At 40.0% G+C, this 22,473-nt stretch overlaps 1 protein-coding gene across 2 annotated transcripts in view; it reads right to left on the reverse strand.

Moving 5' to 3' along the window:
- Positions 1 to 14,120, reverse strand: part of LOC144987256 (uncharacterized) — a 37,746-nt gene extending 23,626 nt beyond the window's left edge. For both annotated transcript variants that reach the window (XM_078936447.1, XM_078936451.1), the window contains exons 1-3: positions 12,292 to 14,120; positions 4,298 to 4,591; positions 1,113 to 1,589 (exon numbers count right to left, since the gene is read on the reverse strand). In XM_078936447.1, the coding sequence (XP_078792573.1) occupies positions 1,113 to 1,589; positions 4,298 to 4,591; positions 12,292 to 12,463 (943 nt within the window). In that variant the 5' untranslated portion in view covers positions 12,464 to 14,120. The remainder of the gene's footprint in view (positions 1 to 1,112; positions 1,590 to 4,297; positions 4,592 to 12,291) is intronic.
- Between the last annotated feature and the right edge of the window lie 8,353 nt (positions 14,121 to 22,473).

The raw sequence follows: 22,473 nt of genomic DNA on the forward strand, positions 1-22,473 counted from the left end.
AAATTCTTCAACCGAAGCCTTGTTTAGACCCGATCATTTTCTCACCAAGAAGAAAGGTATTTTCAGATTAAAGAGTTGTCAATCAAGCAATCATGATAATTACTAACACTGTACCTAAGGATGAAAAAATGGAACTGATCTAATTTCCACTACAATGTCTAGACCAGTGTCAGCTATGTCTGATAACTTGGCCAATTAGCTGGACCGGGATATTGCAAAGTGCACTTTGTGGCTCTTGTTGGGTTTTGGTCTGGAAGAAACTGGATCAAATGGTTCTTTTAGTGTTAAAGGTTCCAGACTCTTGATCTCCACTGAAGCTATGAGTATGAAATGTCATTCCACAGACAAACCATCAACAAAATGATCCTGATGCTGCTGAGGTTCTTATGGAAGTGGAGCAAATCTCAGCAGAGATGCAGTTTTTCTAAACTGAAATCACTGACATTAAACAGCCTGAACATTCATGGAGCTGAACTGGACACAGAAAAACCTCCCTGTTGTGTTTTCAAGCACCAATGAGGAGCAGTTTGATGAAGATGAAGCTGCACTGGAGGAAGAATCAGTCCAGAAAAAGATGGAGAAAAAATTCTGACACTAAGCAGTTTTTCACTGATGTGTTCAGGTTTGAATCTTTTCTGTCTGCAGATCCATGAGCAGGACCCAGTCTTTGGGTTTTAGCTTGAAATGTAGTTTTGGAAATAGAATCTGTCTGAATGTCTGGAATTGGAGACATGGAGACATCAAAGAGGTTTATATGGGATTTTGGGTTTGACAGAGAAATCTGCTGAAAAGAACTGAACTACAAACTTAGAACCACAGACGACAAAACAGATTGTACTTTTTTATCTGCTAACAATTTTCTCTTTGATCTGTTAAGGTTTCCTGTTTGTCGTTAGCTGGTGGGACTAACTAAGATCATGTGATTTGAAGAATGTTGTCGGCTGCACTGACTAACAATGTCTTCTGTCTTTTCAACTGGAAGGGACAGAAGAGACTCTTCCAGGACACGCTGTTGATGGACTGCATGTTTGGAGAGCTTGAAGCTCAAGATAGAACCGTTGTTGAAGTGAACATACCGATAGTGTGGAGATGAAGATCAGAGTCACACTGACCTGCTGACATGTGAGAGCTGTCCACACTTTGGACATGACTTCTGTCCCTCCTCTTCCTCTGATCTCTGTTCTGTGGGTCTGTCTCTTCATCTGTAGTTGATGTTGATTCTTCATGTTGGTTTTCTTCTTCATCCTGACTATCAGTTACATTAAGGCTCTGCTGATTGTTTAGATCTGCTTCACTGTTCACATCTTCCTCATAAGTAGGAATCTCCATCAAGGTATCAGTCTCCTGCTTCAGATGAAGATGCTCTTCATCCTGACTGATGCAGAGTTCCCCTGGTTCCTCTTTAACCTGTGGAGGTTCTGGTTCCTCCTGTTCCTCTTGAATCTGTGGAGGTTCTGGTTCCTCTTGAATCTGTGGAGGTTCTGGTTCCTCTTTAACCTGTGGAGGTTCTGGTTCCTCCTGTTCCACTCTGAAGTTCCTCTGCTGGTTGCAGAGATCTTCCTCCTCAGTCATCCAATTCTGGGGGAGGTCTGCAGGAACACAAACACAACAAGGAGCCTTTTATACGTTTCCAGGACTTTTGGGTTTTTTCAAGCATCAATAAACTCTGTAATCAATGGAAAAAATGTCTGAGGAGTCTGGAGGACCAGAAGAGACTCATTGAAACAATACATATAGACGCCATTAATTAATTAAATAAATGTGACATTAATTCTTTAAAATTTGAAATAAATAAGCAAAATTGTCATTAAAAGTGTCAATATTTAATTTAAATTAAATGTTAAATGATTTACACGGGTCACATTTCTAAGTTGTTCTAATATTCTACATTCTATTCTATTTCTCCATCTGAAATTGACACAGTTTAAAGGTGAACTTTGTTTCAGGCTGATGGTTGAACTTCCGCCTTTTTCTGCCTTGTGCAATGAGATGAGAAGAGAACTTGAAACTTTGTTCTTCCAGTTTATTCTTCTGGTTCTAGAGAAGGAAAGAGCTGATTCCACTGGTGACAGAAACCAACACACAGTAGTGCCTGATAAAGACATGTCACTGATCACTCATGGATCATGTGTGTGGTTCCACCAGCACAAGCTATTGCTCCAGGTGTGTACATTGGAATGTGTACACAAGTGGTATCTGGACAGTTGTGGAAAGATGTACACAAATATACACAACTGGACACACTGGACCTTTCATCTTCCTCATAAGTAGGAATCTCCATCAAGGTATCAGTCTCCTGCTTCAGATGAAGATGCTCTTCATCAGCAGACAGGCTGTAGGTAATGACAAAGTCCACATTGTGTCCTCTGTTGTGAGCAGCTGTGGGACTCTTTTGAAATCTGTGAAGATTTTTTTTTATTTGAAATGGTTTATTTCAAGCAATAAAATTGAAATAATACACAAAAAATACAATCACGAGTTATACATTCATACAATAACTAATCAAACTTTGGATAATCAAACATATTCATAAATGTTGCTTGAAAGGGAGTGGAAGGAAGCGAATTTATATAATCCCACCCCTGTTCTACCGTAAACATTTTATTACATGATTTATCAATATGTGGATCCTTGCTTTTATCAGACAGAATTAAGAATCTTGAAGTATCAATAAAGCACATGACAAGGATGAATTGCTTAAATTGTTTAAAAAAAAAAAAAAACTTTTAGAAATCAACATGGCAATGAAGTATCCAAAATATATGCAGATTATGTTACTTATAAAAGTCATTGATATGATTAAAAAATAATACTATAACAGTAAAATAGACATTACACTGTTTCAGGAATTTTCATAGCAAAATTTGATCAAGTATCAAAAGTTAAAAATATTTGCAAAATTATGTTACATTAGGAAAAATCCTGAATCAATTTATCAATTTTTTTGGAGCAAGTGAAGTAAAATCATTAAAAGTCAATCAATTTAACCATTTTCATTAATTGATTAACCAGTTGTTTTATTATTTTTTTGTATTTTTATTTAATTATTTATTTATTTTTTACATATTTTTATTATAAAGTAATGCTGTGAAGTAAAATAAAAAGGGTCCATATTTTGTCGATTGTCCAAGGTTGGCATTTCTTCTTCTGCTGATTAACAGCCGTTCTTCTGGGTTTCAACAGAGTTTATAGTTCTCTTCAATATTATGTCTGCAAACATTAGATTAAGGTCCCTATCCTTGTTCAGCTGATATCAGCGGCGCCGAGTTGCGGTCAACTTGTCTGCAGCTCAGAACTCTCCGCTGAGTAATCAGGTCACTTCAGACTTTTGGAGAAAGTGATGAATCCGGCGTCATATTTCTTCAAATTATTTGGCTCTTTGATTTATTACTCCATGTTGTTTCAGACGTCCATGATCAAGCACTTCTCAATGTCTTTCATGGTGTTCACAACCAGAACCTTGGACCGGTCCGGCGGACCGAGTCGTTTGATGTAAATCCTGCAGCCTTTAACCCAAGTGTTCTCAATCTGCTTACACTTCCTGAGAAGCCGTGCATGTTTGGCGATTTCAGCATTCCTTCTTGTCAGATGGTCGTTCAGATAAGCAGCAGATCCTTTCATATTTTTACGCTGATTCATCAGAGCTAGCTTGTGTTTTTGATTCACAAACCTGATGAGGATTGCTGGTTTATCCGTCTCCTTTCTCCTGGGGAGTGGGTGGCAGGTCTCGATGGTGTTGAGATCCAGGAAAATCCCTTTACACGTGAGAAATGATTCCACTTGGTGATCCAGAGACTCTCCACTGCTCTCCGTTTCAGGACTGCTAGCACTATTAGCATTAGCAATGCGAACTCCAGCTGCATTTAGCTTTGCCCGAGGTTTGATCGGTACTCCAGTGAGAATGAGATTATTCATCCTTACTTGTTGTTCCACATCGTCCAGTCTTTTCTCCAGAATGTCGACCCGGTTTTCTCTTAAAAGTTTAGTTTTAGTGTTTTCAGTAAATGTTTCTTGTTCGGCCCAAAACCCAAAGCGTGTTTTAGATTTAGGCCGCCTGTGTGACAGAGTTTGATGTCCATGTAGTTTATAAAATTCATGATTTTTTGTGTGTAAAATGGACAAATGAGGATAGAGAACACAAAAAGAAGTCATCAAAATTCTGTGTGAGGGGAGAGAGGGGGTTACTCGCCCGGGTAGTAAGTTAATGTAGAACCACCACTGAGTGACAGACGGGTCCCCAAAAAGAAAAGCATGAAGCTCAAAGGGCTTCTCTCTGTCTTTGATGAAGGTCACATACGTATGTGGTGGAGCTGCAGCTGTGGTTTCCAGATGACATCCAGCAGTCTGCGCTGACGACAGAGCTCCTCCTCGTACTGGACGATGGTTCCTTCACAGCGTCTGCAGATTTCTTCAGCAGCAGCAGCTAATCGCTCGCTGATCAACTCTCTCAGAGACTGAAGGGAAGACATGGTTCCTGCTCCGATCTTCAGCTCCAACTGAACCCTCAAAACTGGTTCCGCCGGTTCCAATCTGAAGTTCCTTTGTGGGTTGCAGAGACTGTCCTCTTCAGTCAGCCAATGCTGAGGGAGGCCTGCAAAAGCAAAAGAAGACGCCTTTTTTATGTTTGAGGAATGTATTGTAAAAACGCCAATACAAATTTTACAGTCTCTTTCAGGATATTTGGAGGAGGAGCCCCTGAAGGACAATTGTTTGTAACGTAAACTTCCTTGTAAAGGCCCGTACACACCGGGACGAATTTCGCGCGTGATATTCGCCGACGTTTAACACCTAGTGACTAAACAAAGGGCACCAATGTGAGTGTGCACACCGACGCGAAAAAAACGCCACACGTCAAAGCGTCACTTTTCAAAAAACGCTTCGGGATCGTTTTTTTGGTTTGACGCGCCGCGTCAAAAACTATACGACCAATGAGAATGGCGCTTTTGCACACATGTCTGGAGCTTCTGAAGTTGCAGTAAAACACAACTTGGCGGTGCTCAATAACAAAACTGCCTTTCTGAGCACACATACCAGCGAAGAAGATAGACGCCAAGTAGCGTCTACACTGCCACAAAGAAATAATGAGGGACATTCTAAAATATCCCCGAAAACGCTAATGATACATTTTCAGCTCTTGTACCAGTCGATAAAACTCCCCGTGTTCTTCTCTTCTCGTAACTATGGGATGTACCCAAAATCGACGTCTTTCATCATTCAATAGAACAATAATTTCTTCGTCGCTGGAACTGGAGCTACTGGTGCTGGAAACATTCATGTTTTCTTTGTTTGATTCTGAAAGGAGTAATACGAGTGTGCCCCTTTTGCGAGCTCAGCACACGTTCAAAATCTACAACTTAGTGGTTTACAACAGTAGCCTTCTGGCTCCTCACTTTCTGTGTGGGGTGGGTGGTGCTGGGCCTGGGGCGTCGGCGCCTCGGGGATGGGGCCCCGGGGCTGGGGGTCCTGGGCACGTTGCTGGGGGTCGGCTGTTTGACCACCGGGGGACAGTCTACCAGCTGTCCCCAACTTACCCCCTTCCTCATATAATCTCATATTAGGATGAGGGGGTGGGGGGTTTAGCCTGCGTTGAGCCTGGGGGGGGGGGCTACTTGGCAGTGGTCCCCCTCCCATGGTTGCCGTATGGAGTGGGCCCCCCCTCTCTCGGTTTTATTTGCACTTTAGACATGTAGGGCCCTTGGTAGGGGGGGGTGCTTGGACATCACTGCCAGCAAGCAGCAGATGTCCTCTCAGCACCCTACCCGCCAATTTTAACTGCACCTTAGACATTTAGGGCCCCTTGGTGGGGAGGGTGATGGGACATCTCTGTGAGTAATCAGGAGATGTCCCCTCAGTGCCCTACCCTACTCTTCCCTTCTTTCCTTTTCCGTCCGGTCCAACACAAAAGAATTTCAAAAATAATTAAAATGAATAAAGTCTGGCCTCGATTACAAAAGGGGTTTATTCAGACATACCTCTGGTTTGTCAGAAGATTCATAACCCCTGTTGTAAAAGTAAAATATGTCTAACACAAGAGGCCTTCAGCTCTCATCTGTCTGCCCAGCTGTTGGACAGGACAAGTAAAAAAAAAAAAAAAAAAATCAAAGATGGCGGCTTCTTCCTGAGGTCAAAGTTCGACAAAACTCCTGAGGTGTTTGAAGACTGAAATAGGCAGAATGTGTGTGAAATTTCATGGAAATCAGTTTAAAAAAAATCATTTTCCTAAAAACCGTGTATTATTAAATCGTAGATTTTGGCACACAATGTCTGCCAAACTACAGGTTGTGTGCAAAATTGTTTCTTGTGGTTTTTACCATAAAAGAGAATAACAGTAGGGACCGCAATGCGTGTCACTGCGCATACCGTTCGTGCATGTTCAGTCTGGCATTAAGAAACTTGGTTTCCGCACTGGAAATTTTATGTACTTAATATATGCATCGCGGTGCATTTTGGAATAGCATCTACTTCGACTTTCATTCAGAAAAGTAAAGTGTATTTACTGGAAATTTTTGTGATCCAACCGCAGCTTTTTTTTTCTGATTTTGAGTCGATCTCCCAGCTTTGTGAAACTTACAAGGTCATTAAAATCTCCCAAACCCCACCCTAAACATTGAGGAAACCCCCGGAATTCGATTTTACAGACTCAATTCTCTATAGAAACGTCTAGAAGAATTATGTTAATGAGTGCGACAATGAGCGATCATTTGCCAAGAGAGGCACATTATTATTTTTCTCACTTTTACAGTAAAACTGTACTACAAGAACAAAGTTAAACTGATCACTGATTTTAGAGAGTTGTAAGAAAATACCTAAAAAAAACACATTTTTTTTATTAAGGGTTACCTGTTAATGTAGATAAAAATGTTTGCTATTTACAATTTTTGTGCTATTTTATTTAACCGTATGAAAGTACAGGCAGAATGTAATGACATTTTTTAACAAAATCCCATGTTCTGATTCCACCATGGTTTTTAAAAAGTTATGTATCAAAGCAAAAATACACCCACAAAGTAATTATTTATGCAAAAACACAATGCCATTATTCCCAGTTACTTCAGATCTCACTTATTACTTTTAATCTTATTGACATTTTTCTGTGAGTGGCATGTTTTGTCGGGACTCAAGAATCAACAAGACTCTTTCAACTTCTCTCTGCCAGGTGTGGTAGAGGCTTCATCTTCTCAGAGATTTTTAGGTAATATTTAAAGAAGAAATAGCAAATATAAGAAAACTGTTGAAAGTTTTTCTTTTCCTGATTTGAGCTATTTTTGAATGAATGTTAGTCTTTTTTCAGATGGCTTCATCAGGGCTGCATGTAGATCTGTCAGAGGGAATCTTAGCAGCACTTCAATAGCAGATCTTCAATAGGAACATTTTTCAACTAAGCCAACTGAAAAAGAAAGGGTTGACATCTTCAAATAAGGATGCCCTCAGGTGGATGAGATGTTTAATCCCAAAAATTTCACCAGATATTACAGAGAAAAACTTGGACAGGCAGTGGAAGAGACTACTTTGTGAAAAAGAAGATTATCGGAAAAACAGCAATCTTGATGAATGGAATTTGAGACCATACATCTGTCCAAATGTTCTTGGCCAGCGGTCAACAGAAAGGAATAAATCTTTAGATACGGGAATATTTGATCCTTGACGATGTTAATAAGCAGTTAGCCAAAGAGGTTGCCCAGCTGAAAAAGGAGAGACAATCACCCAACAAAACCAAACACGCAGAACGGCGGAAAAAACGACAGTGAAAATATCAAGGAGTTACGTTCAGAAAAAAAAGCATCTTGAAACTGAAAATGAGTCACTCACAGAAAAGCTAGAAGAAGAAAAAATGCTGTAAAAAGGTTCTCATCAGAGTCTAGCAGATTAAAATCAAAGATAGCACGCTTCCAATTTGAAGCAGAAGAAAAGGAGCAATGCGAGGGATGTACAGTGATCCCTTGCTATAACACGGTTTCGCTACTTCACGGATTTGCATCGTGCATTGTGTTCTGCATTCTGATTGGCTAAAAAGTCACTCCGCTTCTTCTCAACCTGTGCGTCAATAACGTTGCAGTTTAATATGTACACGTACATAAAACAGCTCGCCAAATTTACATTACGTTCGTGCAAATTCTCTTGATGGTGGCATGTCGGTGTATAAGGATCTTTTTGCAAAGCAGAAAAAAGAGCGACAACTGCCTATCACTATGTTCTTCTCCTGAACAAACACAGCTGCACCGCGGGCTTCAAAAGAAGAAAACACTGCAGAGCGGAGTCAGGATGCAGCGGCTCAGTCTGTAGAGCAGTGAAATACACCTCAGTCACTATTTGTCCCACTGTATTTTGTATTTTTTTCACAATCATTTTAAATTTTCTCCCGTTTAATCCAATCACTCGGGTCGCGGTGGGCGGGGCTAATCTCCGCGATTTGAAGCCTTCTGTTTACATTGATGATTAAAATTATTATTTGACAGTACAGAAATTCTTTGTTGAAAAAAATGTTTCTAAAGTACTTTCATTTCTGAAACAAATGCTTGAGCCTGTAAAATGGTTTGTTCTTTCTATTCAATTTATAATAGAGGATTTAACTGTTTAATAAATGTAAAAAAAATAGAGGTTTCTTCTTCACGGATTTTGTCTATCACGGGTTCTTTGTGGAACGTAACCCCCGCGAAAAACAAGGGGACTACTGTAATTTGGAAAAGTCTGTCAAGGAACATCTTCCTGGGGGGAAATTTTGGGATGCAGGACAGCATGTGAGAAGCGCAACTAAAGCAGCTCCAAAACACAACAATAATCCAGAAAGGATATTTGTGTGTTAGACTATCTTGTTCACCATAGGCCTAATGCATCTGCTGTTACAAATGAAGCATATCTGATGTCCTCCTACTATAAGACATCAGAGTGGGTGTCTCAGTTATCTCCTGAAAAGCTGGAACAACTAGTGGGTGATGTAAGAAAAAGAAGAAAGGAGCTGGAGGCTAAATTCAAAGCAAGGGAGGCCAGCATCACAAAGAGCCATAAAGAGAAGCAACTAAAAGCAGTGGAGGTTTGGCAGGAAGCAGGAGAAAACATTTGAAAAGAAGAAGAACTTGACTGAAATAATCATCGATGCAAGTCTTTGGCAATCAGAGAAAGATGATAGTAAAATGGAGAAGTATGACAGTGATGCTGAGAGATTCAGAGCTCTTACAAATCAGCTTCATTTCCAGCAGGAAGTGCTACAGCAGGACCCCAGGGGGAAGGAAGGATGTTTTCATTGTTTCCAGAAAAGGCAGTACAGGGAAAGCTAGAAATAAGCCATGGACTGAACTTAAAGATAACTTAATGTTTCTCATCCAATCTGCTGTGGCTGCAGGTTCTTCTCACAAGTGTGCCCAAGAAAAAAGGACCATCCAGTCCTTACCAGGTAAAGGAGTATGCCACTCATTTGCAGATGATCAAATCTACATTGGAGAAGTTATTTCCCAAGTCCCTGGATTTCCATCCTGGTTTAATGTAATTTATGAAGGAGATGAAGCTGTGTAGAGCAACAAACTGATGGATGGAAGTCTGGAGATCATCATTGAAAGCTCCTGACTTTGGTTATTGAGTTAGCTGGGTTATTGAGTATTGTGGATTTTTGGATGATGGCTAATGAAACTAAAAAGAAAAGGTTTATTCACTTGAAATGTGTGTGTTTTACTATCTAAAATTGCCTTAGAGAAGGAAAAAAACAGATTTTTAAATATTTAATCAAATGTACCAATAAATTAATTACCCGAATTATGATAATAATGGATTGGATTTATGCGTTTTTCAAGACGCCCAAAGCGCTTACAATGTGTCCATTATTCATTCAGTCCTCAATCATACTTGGTGATAGTAACTACTGTTGTAGCCACAGCTGCCCTGGGGCAGACTGACAGAGGCGTGGCTGCCAGTTCGCGCCTACGGCCCCTCTGACCATCACCGGAACATTCATGCACATCCACACACCAGTGGAGACACACTGGAGGCAAGGAGGGTGAGGTGTCTTGCCCAAGGACCAGGGCTCCAGACTGCGACCAATTGGTCGCATTTTGCGACCAAAATTTGAGAGTGTGCGACTAAATTTTACATCCAGTCGCACATGTGCGACCAGTAAATTTGCCTCCCCCACCCTACGTATTTTTTATACATTAAATGTGGAAGGGGCACGTCAATGATCAATGAAATAATCTGAGACGCGAGCGCACACGCACGCAGGCAGACACACACACTCGCGCACATACTCATCAAACGCGAGCACACACTCTCGCGTGATGCCCGTCTGTGAGGCGGCCACTGCGTGTGAGAAGAATAAGTCACTGTAAGTGGCTAAAATATGTGGAGGGGGCGGGGCCTAGAGATATTCGCGCGCGCGTAAACATCTGTGGGAAGGAAACGGAGCCAAATATCGTCACAACCTGATATGTGCGTCTGAGCTATGAGCAAGTGAACTATTGACTCGTTCTTCCGACCTGCGGCTAGTGTACCAGTGCCAGAGTGTACAACAGGGGTCTCAAACTCGTGGCCCGCGGGCTATTTGCGGCCCCCAAGATGATATTTTGCGGCCCCCGCCTTAATATGAAGGTTTAATGTTACTGCAGCCCGCCAGTTTTAATGAATGACACTATTTCATTGTCGTGCACGGAGATGACCAACCAATCACAGTGGAGTAAATGACTCTTGGGGGCGGGACAATGACCGGGCTTGAAAGGATGACACCTGACAGCCCCCTCCCCAGACCACATTAAGGAGTTCCTTACTTTCCTTTAGAACGTATCTATTCGCTCGTAATTTTCTAAATACATGCAGTCAGTGCTGAACTTTTCTCTGGGTCTCACAGAACCGGAGGAAGGTTTAGGGTTTTGGTTACGGCGGCGCATCAAACGGTTTATGCACGACTGTTACGGCAGCACACCGCTCCGTAACAGTCGGGTCAGCTGAGGAGAATCTGCAGCAAGACTGAAGGACAACAGGAAGTTGGAGTTGTCCTTAACATTCAACTTAGTTTTAATATTCCTCTCCCCCTTAGTATGATCTGTGTTATTATATATTTATTTTACGATTATTTTAATGTTTTGTAATGCATGTAGCCTTTTTTATTGAATTGGTATTTTAAATTATTTTAATCACTCAACTACAAAAACCATCAGGACACATGTCCCATAATGCATTGTTTTGTAGTCTGTAGGGCTGCTTTCAGTCAGTTCAGTTTCCAGCTGTGTCCGGGTAGGTTTGCCCCTTGCTCCCACCCCTTTCTCGCAATGTTTTTGTGATGATGGACAGTTGATGTTGGAGCAAAAACAAAAATATACATCTCACACCAGGTGATCTGCGCAGCGTTGAATTCACCTGGGTGATCTCAAACACGCTTATTGTGCATCTTGGCTGCACCTATTTGGTGTCACAAAGATAAATTTCCATCCGTTTTCTTTACTATTTGTACTGTCATGACAGCGATGGTGCTGTCAGTTTACCTGTTGTTGCATTTTCAAAAGTGAAGAATAAAATGTGACACTGAATTAGAAACAGCACATTGTAATTTCTGCATCTATTATTAAAGTATTTATTAGTAATACAGTGGAAATTAGTAGATTTGGTTAGCATGTTGATTTACGGTATGCGCCCCTAAATTTTCTGGTTGTGCCCCTAAAATTTTCAGTTAGGGGCAACAGTGCTCCTAGTGAAAAAAGTTAGTCTGGAGCCCTGCCAAGGACACAATGACAGTTTGGCTGGTGGGAGCGGGGATCGAACCGCCGACCTTTCGATCATTGGACGACCCGCTAACCCACCTGAGCCACTGTCGCCCTTTCTTATAATAATTAATCCGTTAAAAAATGTAAAAAATTTGCTGAAGCACCCTAATAATGTCCTGTGAAAATTGGAGTGTTTGGAGCAAAAATAGGGAAGATGTGATATCTAGAAGAAGAAAAAACATTTTTGTTCAATTTAATGTTTTGTTCCTGTAATTACCAAGTTTTCCCATTGATTTTTATTCACAAAACAATAGAAATCACTAAATTTTAATAACTTGCTTAATTTTAAGTCTATTGAGCCAATTTTTTCTTTAAATTTTGTTCAGAAATGTTCTATCATATGTGGTCACATTTTATCTGACTGGGCCTTAAAATCTTCTGGCTTGTGGTACCTACTGTGTTAGGGAAAGGTCAGAACTCTGATATCCACTAAAGAAAACTGAGAGAATCAGCTGCTGATAAAGACTCAATAAAACCCAAATCTGAAGGAGAAATCAGTGAGAGATGAACTAAGGTCTTCTCTGTTTGTTTGATGAAGGTCACATACCTATGTGGTGTAGCTGCAGCTGTGGTTTCCAGATGACATCCAGCAGTCTGCGCTGACGACAGAGCTCCTGCTCGTACTGGACGATGGTTCCTTCACAGAGTCTGCAGATTTCTTCAGCAGCAGCAGCTAGTCGCTCGCTGATCAACTCTCTCAGAGACTGAAGGGAAGACATGGTTCCTGCTCCGATCTTCAGCTCCAACTCCCACAAACACCGCCGTCCTCTTCACTGCAGCTCCGATCGATCATCTGCTAGTCTCACAATCACAGCAATCCACGTTGTCTTTCCGTTCAACACTTCTTCACTCATTTACGACACTTTGGAAAATGATGATAGTTCCCACACGAACCACGTATCGTCCTTTCTGTCCAAAAACCTCACAAACGTCCCAACAAAACACCATCGACCTCTCAACACAAGCTAACGCTGCTAGCCTGCTAACAAGCTAACGCTGCTAGCGCCTCGTGCTGTTCTTCTTTTTTGTTTGGCTAACAGCGTCATGGTGCTTTAGCGCCACTGTGGGTACCGGATGTTCTCGGGTTGCCGGATGTTCTCGGGGTCCTTAAGGGTCCTTCCATTGAGTTATATCACTAGAGGAGACATCACGTGGTTCCTCATGGGAGGAGAGCACCGCCATCTTGGTGAGGTCAAGTTTTGAAGACCAAACCACTTTTATAACATTTAATAAAGAGCTCTGTTTTTGCTTTCAATCACTTCATTATATGAAAAAGAAGAATGGCTTGAAATTGCTTAGTTTTGTTCAGAAATACAAACTTCACAAGTACCCCTAACTTAACTATTATTAGACTACTTAGACTTTTTCTATGTTCCTTTATTTTATTTTACTTATGTTTTTATTTATTTGTGTGTTATGTTCATTGTTTCTTTTTTCCCCTCTTTTGTTTATTTTCTATGTCAATATGTTATATTTGGCAATGGTGACTGATCTTCGAGGCAATATTGATTACATCGTTATTGTTCGTTGTTAACGTTAATGTCATTGTTAATGTATGATACCGCAATTGTCAATAAAGTTTTAAAAAAACTTAGCGACGTTAACTCATTGGTCGTGGCAACTTACAGCCAATCAAATAGTGTGACGTCATCATCGGTCGAAGGACCCTGAAGGACCCCGACAACATCCGGCAACCCGAGAACATTCGGTACCCACACCACCAGCTGGTCTGGAGTGTTGTCTGTCGCCCACATAATGATGTGGATGGTGGCATAAAATCGCCCTTTTCACCTTTACTGGCAAATAAAAGAAAAAGTGGCAGTTTTCATCAACAAAATTATGGTGTGACTAATCTTTTTCGACCAGAAAAAGAGCGACCAAACTGGAGAAGTGGGAACGGTGCTTTCCGGTTCCGGTGTGGGTACCGGATGTTCTCGGGCTGCCGGATGTTCTCGGGGTCCTTAACCTCGCAATAATCCTAAAAACAAAGGTTACTGGAAGTTCAACTCTAGTCTATTAGAGGATGAAGTTTATTCTCAAGCGATTATAAATGAAATCCAAAAGATAACTAAAGACAGACAGTTTAGCACTCAGAGGGAGAAATGGGAATTTTTAAAATTCAAAGCAAGACAGATCTCCATAACTCACAGCAAAAGATTGAGTAAAGATGGTAAACAAAAAGACATGGAAATTATCAGAGAAATTAACTCTATTTGTTGTAAATCTCTATTGAGTGAAGGTGAGAAACAGAGACTTTCATTATTGCAAACCTCGCTGGATAACATGTACGTCTCTAAAGCCAAAGGTGCTTTTATTAGATCCAGAGCTAAATGGGTTGAAGAGGGAGAGAAAAGTTCAGCTTACTTCTGAAATTTCTGAGTTGAACATCCTTCCAACTACCATGAAGCAGGGCGTCATCACCCTAATTCCTAAACCTGGGAAAGACGCCAGACTAATTGATAATTTGAGGCCAATATCCCTCCTTAATAGTGATTATAAAATTTTAACCAACATTTATGCATCTAGATTAAAAACAGGACTGAATCAGATCATCTCAGACACACAATCAGGATTCTTAAAAGGACGTTCAATTCACAATAATATCCGGTTAGTTCTTGATCTGATTGACTATAATCATTTAATTGAAGATGATGGCTTCATTTTATTTTTAGATTTCTTCAAAGCCTTTGACACACAAATTTATGTTTCAGACTTTAGAAATATTTGGATTTGGACCTAATTTCATAAGTTTTGTTCAAACAATCTATAACGATACAAACAGTGTAGTTATTTTACCAAATGGCATTTCTCCCAGGTTTTTAATTAACAAAGGAATTAAACAAGGTTGTCCAATCTCACCATTACTTTTTATAACAGCAACAGAAATGTTATCAATACTTATAAAAAACTCTGGTTTCGGTAAACTTAATATTCTGGGAGAACAGTTAGCCATCCCTCAGCTGGCAGACGACACGGCCATATTCATGAAGGACAGTCATCAAATACCAGAGATCATTCAGACCGGGGATTTCTTCTCTAAAACATCTGGTTTCAAACTAAATCTCAGCAAATGAGAACTGTTGCCAATTCACCATTCTGATTAGCTAATTAACTAAATTAGAATGTTTATCCAGATTCATTTATCCAGCATATTCACTCCCAATTCCTAAATCTGCAAGGAAAGCAATAAACCAGGCCAATTTCAACTTCATCTGGAAAAACAAAACCCATTACATAAAAAAGGAACAATAATTCAGGATTACAGTGCAGGTGGACTTAAAGCCATAGACTTTGAAAGTTTGGATGGTATGATTCAAATCAATTGGCTTAGGTCTTTTCTGCAAAATGAAAGAAATGTCATATTCCCTCAAACATCTTCTCTCATCTAGGGGGCATTGAGTTGCTTCTAAAATGTGACTTTGATTACAGAAAACTTCCTATTAAACTTTCTACTTATCATCAGCAGGTGTTACTGTACTAGAAACTCATATATAAACATAACTTTAGTCCACACAACACTCCCATATGGAACTGTCGGTATGTTTTATGTAGAAACAAATCTTTATTTTACAAAAATTGGATTGATAACGGCATTTGGTCATTACTACATATTATGAATGATAATGGAAACATTAATTCATTTGAAACTTTTTCCAGTAAGTTTAAATTGAATGATAGAAAACAATACAAAGATGTGATCAAAGCAATCCCTCAGACTTTGATCCAAATGTCCTCCAGTTTTGTTCAAAATGTTCAAGTTCAGCTTCCATTCCTGTTGTTTGATGGTTGACCGGTTAATTCAAAACTTCCAAACTCATTTATATGATCTTTGTTTGTTAGAGAACTGTTTCCAACATCTTACAAAAATCATTCTATGTCAGCATTACACAAGAGAGGAAATAAGCAAGTTAAGATCTCAGTTTATTAAATATCCAATTTTCCCAAAATACAAAGAAATACATCTTTGTATACCTCCAACATCACCCCTATGGCATCTATGTAAGTAGGGTCAGTTTCTGTCAGCCACACATCTCGTTTATGTCTAGGACTCCATCTGTGAGGATTAATACTAGATAATTTATCAACCAAACCGTCAACGGTTATAGGAAACACAGAAATGGGTAACAGAAGTGTAACCAAAGCACAATAACCTGTAACACCTCTAGGCAATCTGTCGAACAGTCTGTCATCTCCACACCACCACCAGATGTCTCCACGGGACAGCGGAATGAAGTCATTTTGCATGATTATTACATGTTGACAAGATGAACGGTTAATGTAATGCCTTTCGTTAAGTTGGTAAAAGAAGTATTTTCGTTTATGTAATTCATGCTTGACAGTTCGTTTTGGAAAATAGTCAGAGTGAGACATCTGTCGTTTCTGTTAAGTTTCGATTTTAAATTTTTGTCAGAGTGAGTGCTCTCGCCATGCGTTCTCAAGTTTGATGGAGCACATTTTCACGGAGATGCGGCCATGTTCGTGCTGAGCTGGCTCTGTGCGTGCGAGCGTTGGGAATTTTCCGTCTTTGTAAGTTGATTATACATTTGATGTTTCTTAGAAGTGTTTAGCTGTTTCTTGTGCAGTTTAAAGTGTTTCTTACAAGCTGTGAATTAGCATTTGGCCTGTCATACCTTCTTATGGAAAGCTAATGTCTGTGAACACATTTTTTCTGTTTTATTTCAGTTACAAATAATAATATGAGTATTGTTCAAGATGAAGAGAAATTAAAGAAGCAACTCAAACTAACTTGGAAGTACTCGTATTTTTTCGCTGGCTGTCTAGCAGCATCAAATCACATGTTGTGAGGACAGTACAGTTAAGCTTTCCCAGTTGCACTCCTGTCCCAATTCTATTGATGCAGGTGAAGTTTCGTTGGGCCACCTTTTTAGAAAATGTAGGCTTTTCCTTTTCAGCCATAGTTAGGGGAAAAACTAAATCCCAAAAGCTGCAATTGTTGTTGGGGTTCGTTGTGCTCATTACTTCAATTACACAAGACATTGGAATGATTGCAGGAATTATACGTAGCATCGGTCTAGGTCCCATACAGACTACACAGTCAGTGTGAGTTGCATTTGCCGTTTGCTCCACCATTAGCAACCAATTGTTATTCAAACCTGAGATACCTTTTATTTGTTGGAACACTTCATCAGTGGGGGGCTTTGGGTTTTGAAAGTGCACTCCACCGCTGTCCCCTTTACGGCCCCTTTACTCAAAATTGGCTTGTGGTCAATGTCATGACCTTCACAAACAATAAATTTAAAGTCTATGTCAGCTGCTGTGGATGAGTAAGCCCATAACAAAAACATCCAACATGAATCTGGTTCCCCTGTGGGATCCAAATGTCCTTTAGTTAAGTCAAATTTTACTATTAGATTCCCATTTCTTTTAGACATGCTTATTTTTGTTTTCTGGTACCGGGCCGCACGCGTTGTTCCCACATGTTTCCACACATTACTCTCATCTGCAACCAAGGTGTTCCACTCTTTAACGCCGTGGTCATTTGTCATGTACCAATAACGATTTGCATAGTAATCTCCATTAATTGCATACCTGTTTCTGTTTTTATCATAATTGCCTTTGTTTAAAGCAGTCAATGGCACAACCACAGTAGTGATTGTGTCTCCAGGTATGCAAATTTGGTTACCGAATAGATAAGCTCGCTGCTCTGAGCATCTATCAGTCACAGATCGTTGTCTTCGAACAAGGGAGAGGGTCACATTTTTTACCTTTCCATTGAAACCGGGCACAGCACTGTGATTTAATTTTGAGAGTCGTAAGTCAAAAATAGGAGTAGAATTCTCTGGGTTTAGTGGGTTTTCTTCAGCCATTTGTCTTTTTGGGCCAACATAAGTGGGTGGACTTACAGTTCTCTCAGTCGGAAGGGTTGGTCCATTTTCATACCCAGGTGGACGCCAGTACTGCCAGGTAAGCCATGCTATAACAATGGTTACAATCACATTAACAATACATTTCACACAATTTTGAAAACCTTGGTTTGTCATCTCGACCAATTTTTTTTTATTTTTTTTTCCGTCTAAATGGGTCGGTGGCTTTACAGGAGGCTTCACTGACTTTCGGGTCTACCCAAACTCTAAACGTCTGAGTCCACCCTATTATCAGACTTTAGCTCACCTTCCACCCTTTTTACAATGGGTCAGGTGAATCCAGGTGGACCTTTCAGCGATTTTGACTGCAGTAGGAGTGGTCAACAGTGCCTGGTATGGCCCCTCCCACCTGGGTGAATACCAGTGTTTTTTATTGATGCTTCTTATCAGCACCCAATCACCTGGTTCCACAAGCTGGTTTTCCTGCTGAGAGGCAAGAGGTTCTTCATTAGTCAAGTTTTCTCTTTGTTTTTCTAAAATGGCCCTCATATAGTCAGCTAGGTTTGCTTCTTCATTAGTTTCCCATCGGTTTTTAAACTGTGGTAACCTGTAAGGTCTTCCGAAAAGGGTCTCATAAGGTGTTAGGCCTTTTGTACTAGTAATGTTTATGTACAGTTTTACTAAATCTAGGCACTGAGTCCATGGCCTTCCAGTTTCATCAAAACATTTCTTCAGCCTATTCTTAATTGTACCATTCATTCTTTCTACTAACCCAGCACTCTGAGGGTGGTAGGCACAGTGATTCTTCAAATCAATGTGAAACATAACTCCTATTCTTTTTATGATTTGATTAACAAAATGAGACCCATTATCACTATAAATTTTTTCAGGTATACCATACCGAGGAATTATATCTTTGCATAATGCTTTGGCTACTGTTATTGCATCAGGATGTTTTGTTGGGAACAATTCAATCCATTTAGAGAATGCATCTATTATGACCAGACAGAATTTTTTCCCTTCACTTTTGTTTAATTCTATAAAGTCCATGTGTATTACCTGAAACGGATATTGGGGAGCTGGAAACCTCCCCCGTCTTGGTCTAAGGTTTCCCTGAGCATTGTGCTTGGCACAGGTGAGACATGCTCTACAAAAATTTTTTGAATAAGAATTAAATCCATAGGTCGTGTAATGTTTGTTTACCTGTCCCAACATTCCCCCCGCTGACACATGGGTCACCCCATGGGTCAATATAGCTGCCCATTTATAAAGATTTTTTTGGTAAAATAGGTTTGTTGTCTGGTCACACATAAATACCATTTAGGAGTTTAGCATTATGTTTTTTCCAGAGCTCTTTTTCAGGTTCCAAACTCTGTCGTTGCATTTCTTTAAGTATTTCATTGTCAATCTTCTCGTTTTCATTAATTTCTAATGCGAAGGTTTGGATAGGTCTTGTCGCAGCCTCCTTTGCCATTTTATCAGCGAAAGCATTCCCTTTAGAGACGTCATCAACACCTGCTGTGTGAGCTGCACATACCGCCTGTAAGTCTTGTACCATCCTCCAACCAGTGGAGGGCGCCTGTTTTTTCACTGGAAATATAGGAGTATTACATGGTGAGTCATTGCACTTTATAATTACTCCTGCAGCTATTAAATCTGAAATTACTGGTTTAATACCTTCTTGTGCATCTGGTCTTAAAGGGTATTGTCGAACACATGGTCTATATTCTGTTTTTGGTCTAATCTGAGACCGGAGATGGTCAAGTGTGCCGTGGGAAATTGCCCTCATTAACTGATTTAACAACATTTTCCATCTCCAGGATTTCAGTTCTTTGTTCATCCCTACATGATAAAACACTAAGAAATTGGGAATATGAAAGATCGTAAAATACTTTTTTCTTTGTGTTTATTTGATTCTATTAAATACATTTTGATAAGAATGACTGTACCACGATTTAGCCGCAGCTTCAGCTGCGTTAGGAAAAGTTCCGCCCCTTTAACTGTCTCCACCAATCATTCTTGGGATCTTAATCACATGTCATCAGTCTGACTAATCAGAAGTGGTTAAAGTCTTCACTTCCTTGTTCTGAATTCTGCTGAAAAAGTCGCTCAGTTCTAAGAAAAATACCACCTAAAGCTCGTCTTTAGCGGTGTAGCTTTCCACAGAATCCGGTGTCAGACCGTGGAACAAGTGAACAAGACAATGAAGCTCAGAGACGCTAGTCTCTCTGCGTTCGGCTGATTATTGAACTACATCTCCCATGATGCATTGGGGTAAAGCGACAGTGAGCGTCTGGGCGCACGACTCTCTCCTCTTAACGTCCTGAAACCACAACGACCACAAATCAAACAGTTTTTAAATCGTTTGACTTAACTTTTATTAAATCTTAAAAAACCCGGTTGCAGCTTCCAGCTTTTTCTGCCACATTTATCACAAAAATGCACTGAGATTATGGAGGGACTGTAGATCAATACAGACCGAGTTTCTCCCTTTTTTTTTTTTTGTATGCCGGTGTGCCGCGGGATTTTTGTCAAGGTTGAAGTGTGCCGTGGCTCAAAAAAGGTTGAAAAACACTGATCTAGACCAGTGTTTTTCAACCAGTGCGCCGTGGGAAATTGCCCTCATTCACTGATCTAAAAACATTTTCCATCTCCAGGAAATCAGCTCTTTGTTCATCCAAACAGGCCCTGATAAAACACTGAGTAGTTAGGAATATACAGTGATGAAAGTCTTCCGGGAATTCCCGGAAATCCGGGTTTTTGAGCAAACCGAACGTACTTTCCGGGAAATAAAGACCTGATCTCTACGGACAAATCGCTTTCCGGATTAAAAAATGGTCTGAAATCAGCAAATTTTAGCTTTATTTTCTATATTTCTCCGCAGATCGCTTCCTCTATGGTCGTGGCCATCTCTCGTCTTCCCGGCCTAATTGACCAATGACGGGACGTTTTAGTTGCTTTCGGATGCGTCGACGGGTCTGATTGGCTCTGTCTGCACCACGTGGTCAGCGTGACTTGCTTCCCTAGAGACCAAAACTGGCGGACCCACGCTAAACTTTCACAAACACATCTGAAGAGTTTGCGATCAAATTTGTGTTAAAATAATGGCAGGCATCGTCATTATTGAGCGTGGTCACGACCTCAGTTGTGAGAAGACGATAAAAAACAAATTGAAGTGGTCTTGGCTGGAAAAAAAAGATTTTTAAGGTAGTGTAGGTCAAATACTTTTTTGTGTAAAATAATCTCAAAACCACATTTTGAAATAATTTCAATTTTAGTTTTGAGTTTCAGTTTTTATTTTGAATACATTTCTCTATCTAATTTATTTGTATTTCCTAATTACCATGATTTAGTTCAGTATAGTTAACATTAATTACAAGTATTTGATGGTTTGGACCCGCACTCCCTTAAAAAATAATGTTTACAATGTTTAGCTTAGTTTGTATGTTTGTTTTGATATTTCCCAGATTACTTAGCATTGGTGTTAAAGAATTGATGTATTATGTTATAGAATTAAAGTTTAAAGCAGATCCCATATTTTGATGTAATTATAGTTTGAGAAAACAGTGCAAGTGGATGTTGTACATCAGTCATTTCTAAAGCAGAAATAATGTATAAATAACTGAGGTATTTTCATAGAATATCATAGTTACTGGTGTTCTTTTTGCCATTTGGGGCTTTGATGTTACTATATTTTAGCAATTGTATGTTTTGCAGCTTTAAGGAAAAGCGTAGATTGTAGGATTGTGTTACTTTGAGCAATTTTCCAAATTCTTTTTTGGGACCAGCAAGTCCTTAATGGAGAGTCAAACTAGGGGTTTGAATGACAAATCATGATGCTCCAATTAGTCTTAGTTTCTTGATAAAGAAGTGAATAACTAGTTGCCAGAATGCACCAGAATGCATCTAAGACCACGTATTTTTCCAAAATTTCGCTCTGTGCCCGCCATATCGCTCAAAGAAAAGTTCAGGGATTTTTTCCTTGCCTGACTTTCATCACTGAATATAAAAGATCTTAAAATTACTTTTTATTTGTTTTTATTTAATTCTACTAAAGACATTTTGATAAGAATGACAGTACAGCGATTTAGCTGCAGCTATAACTGTTAGGAAAAGTCCCGCCCCTTTAACTGTCTCCACCAATCATTCTTGGATTCTTAATCACATGTCATCAGTCTGACCAATCAGAAGTGGTTAAAGTCTCCACTTCCTTGTTCCAATTTAGCTCATAACTCAGTCAGTTCCGACAAAAACACCAGCTAAAGCTCGTCTTTAGCAGTGCAGCTTTCCACAGAGTCCAGTGTCAGACCGTGGAACAAGTGAACAACACAATGAAGCTCAGAGACGCGAGTCTTTCTGCCCTTTTTCTGCAGTTTTCACACTACATCTCCCATGATGCATTGGATTAAAGGGACAGCTCACAATGAGTCGTCCTTTTGAAACGTTTTGAAACCACAACAAACAAACAGTTTCTAAATTTTTCTAATTTAACTTTCATTTCATCTCTTAGAAAAAAACAACTTACTGCTTTTTCTGCCACAATTAATCACAAAAATCCACGTGAGATTGCGGGGGGGGTCTGTCGATCAATACAGACCATGAATTTCTGCTTTTTTTGGATGCTGGTGTGCCGCGGGATTTTTGTCAAGGTTAAAGTGTGCCGTGGCTCAGAAAAGGTTGAAAAACACTGCTTTAGACCACAGAGCGTAAGGGAGATCCTTTAACAGATCTTCCTCCTCCTCAGTTAACGCTAATAATCATCTGGCCCAGTTCTTTGGTTTTTCTTGCAAATGCACACCCATTTTAACAGAAGTCGTCCAAAACAAAGCCACTCGAGTCAGTCCAGTTGAGGGACTTCCCTGGATGTGGGGTGATAGTGTTGGAATCCAGTCATCAGCACTTTC

This window comes from Oryzias latipes, chromosome 2 (genome assembly GCF_053564925.1).
Source record: "Oryzias latipes strain Hd-rR chromosome 2, Olatipes_Hd-rR_3.1".
Classification (NCBI taxonomy): domain Eukaryota; kingdom Metazoa; phylum Chordata; class Actinopteri; order Beloniformes; family Adrianichthyidae; genus Oryzias; species Oryzias latipes.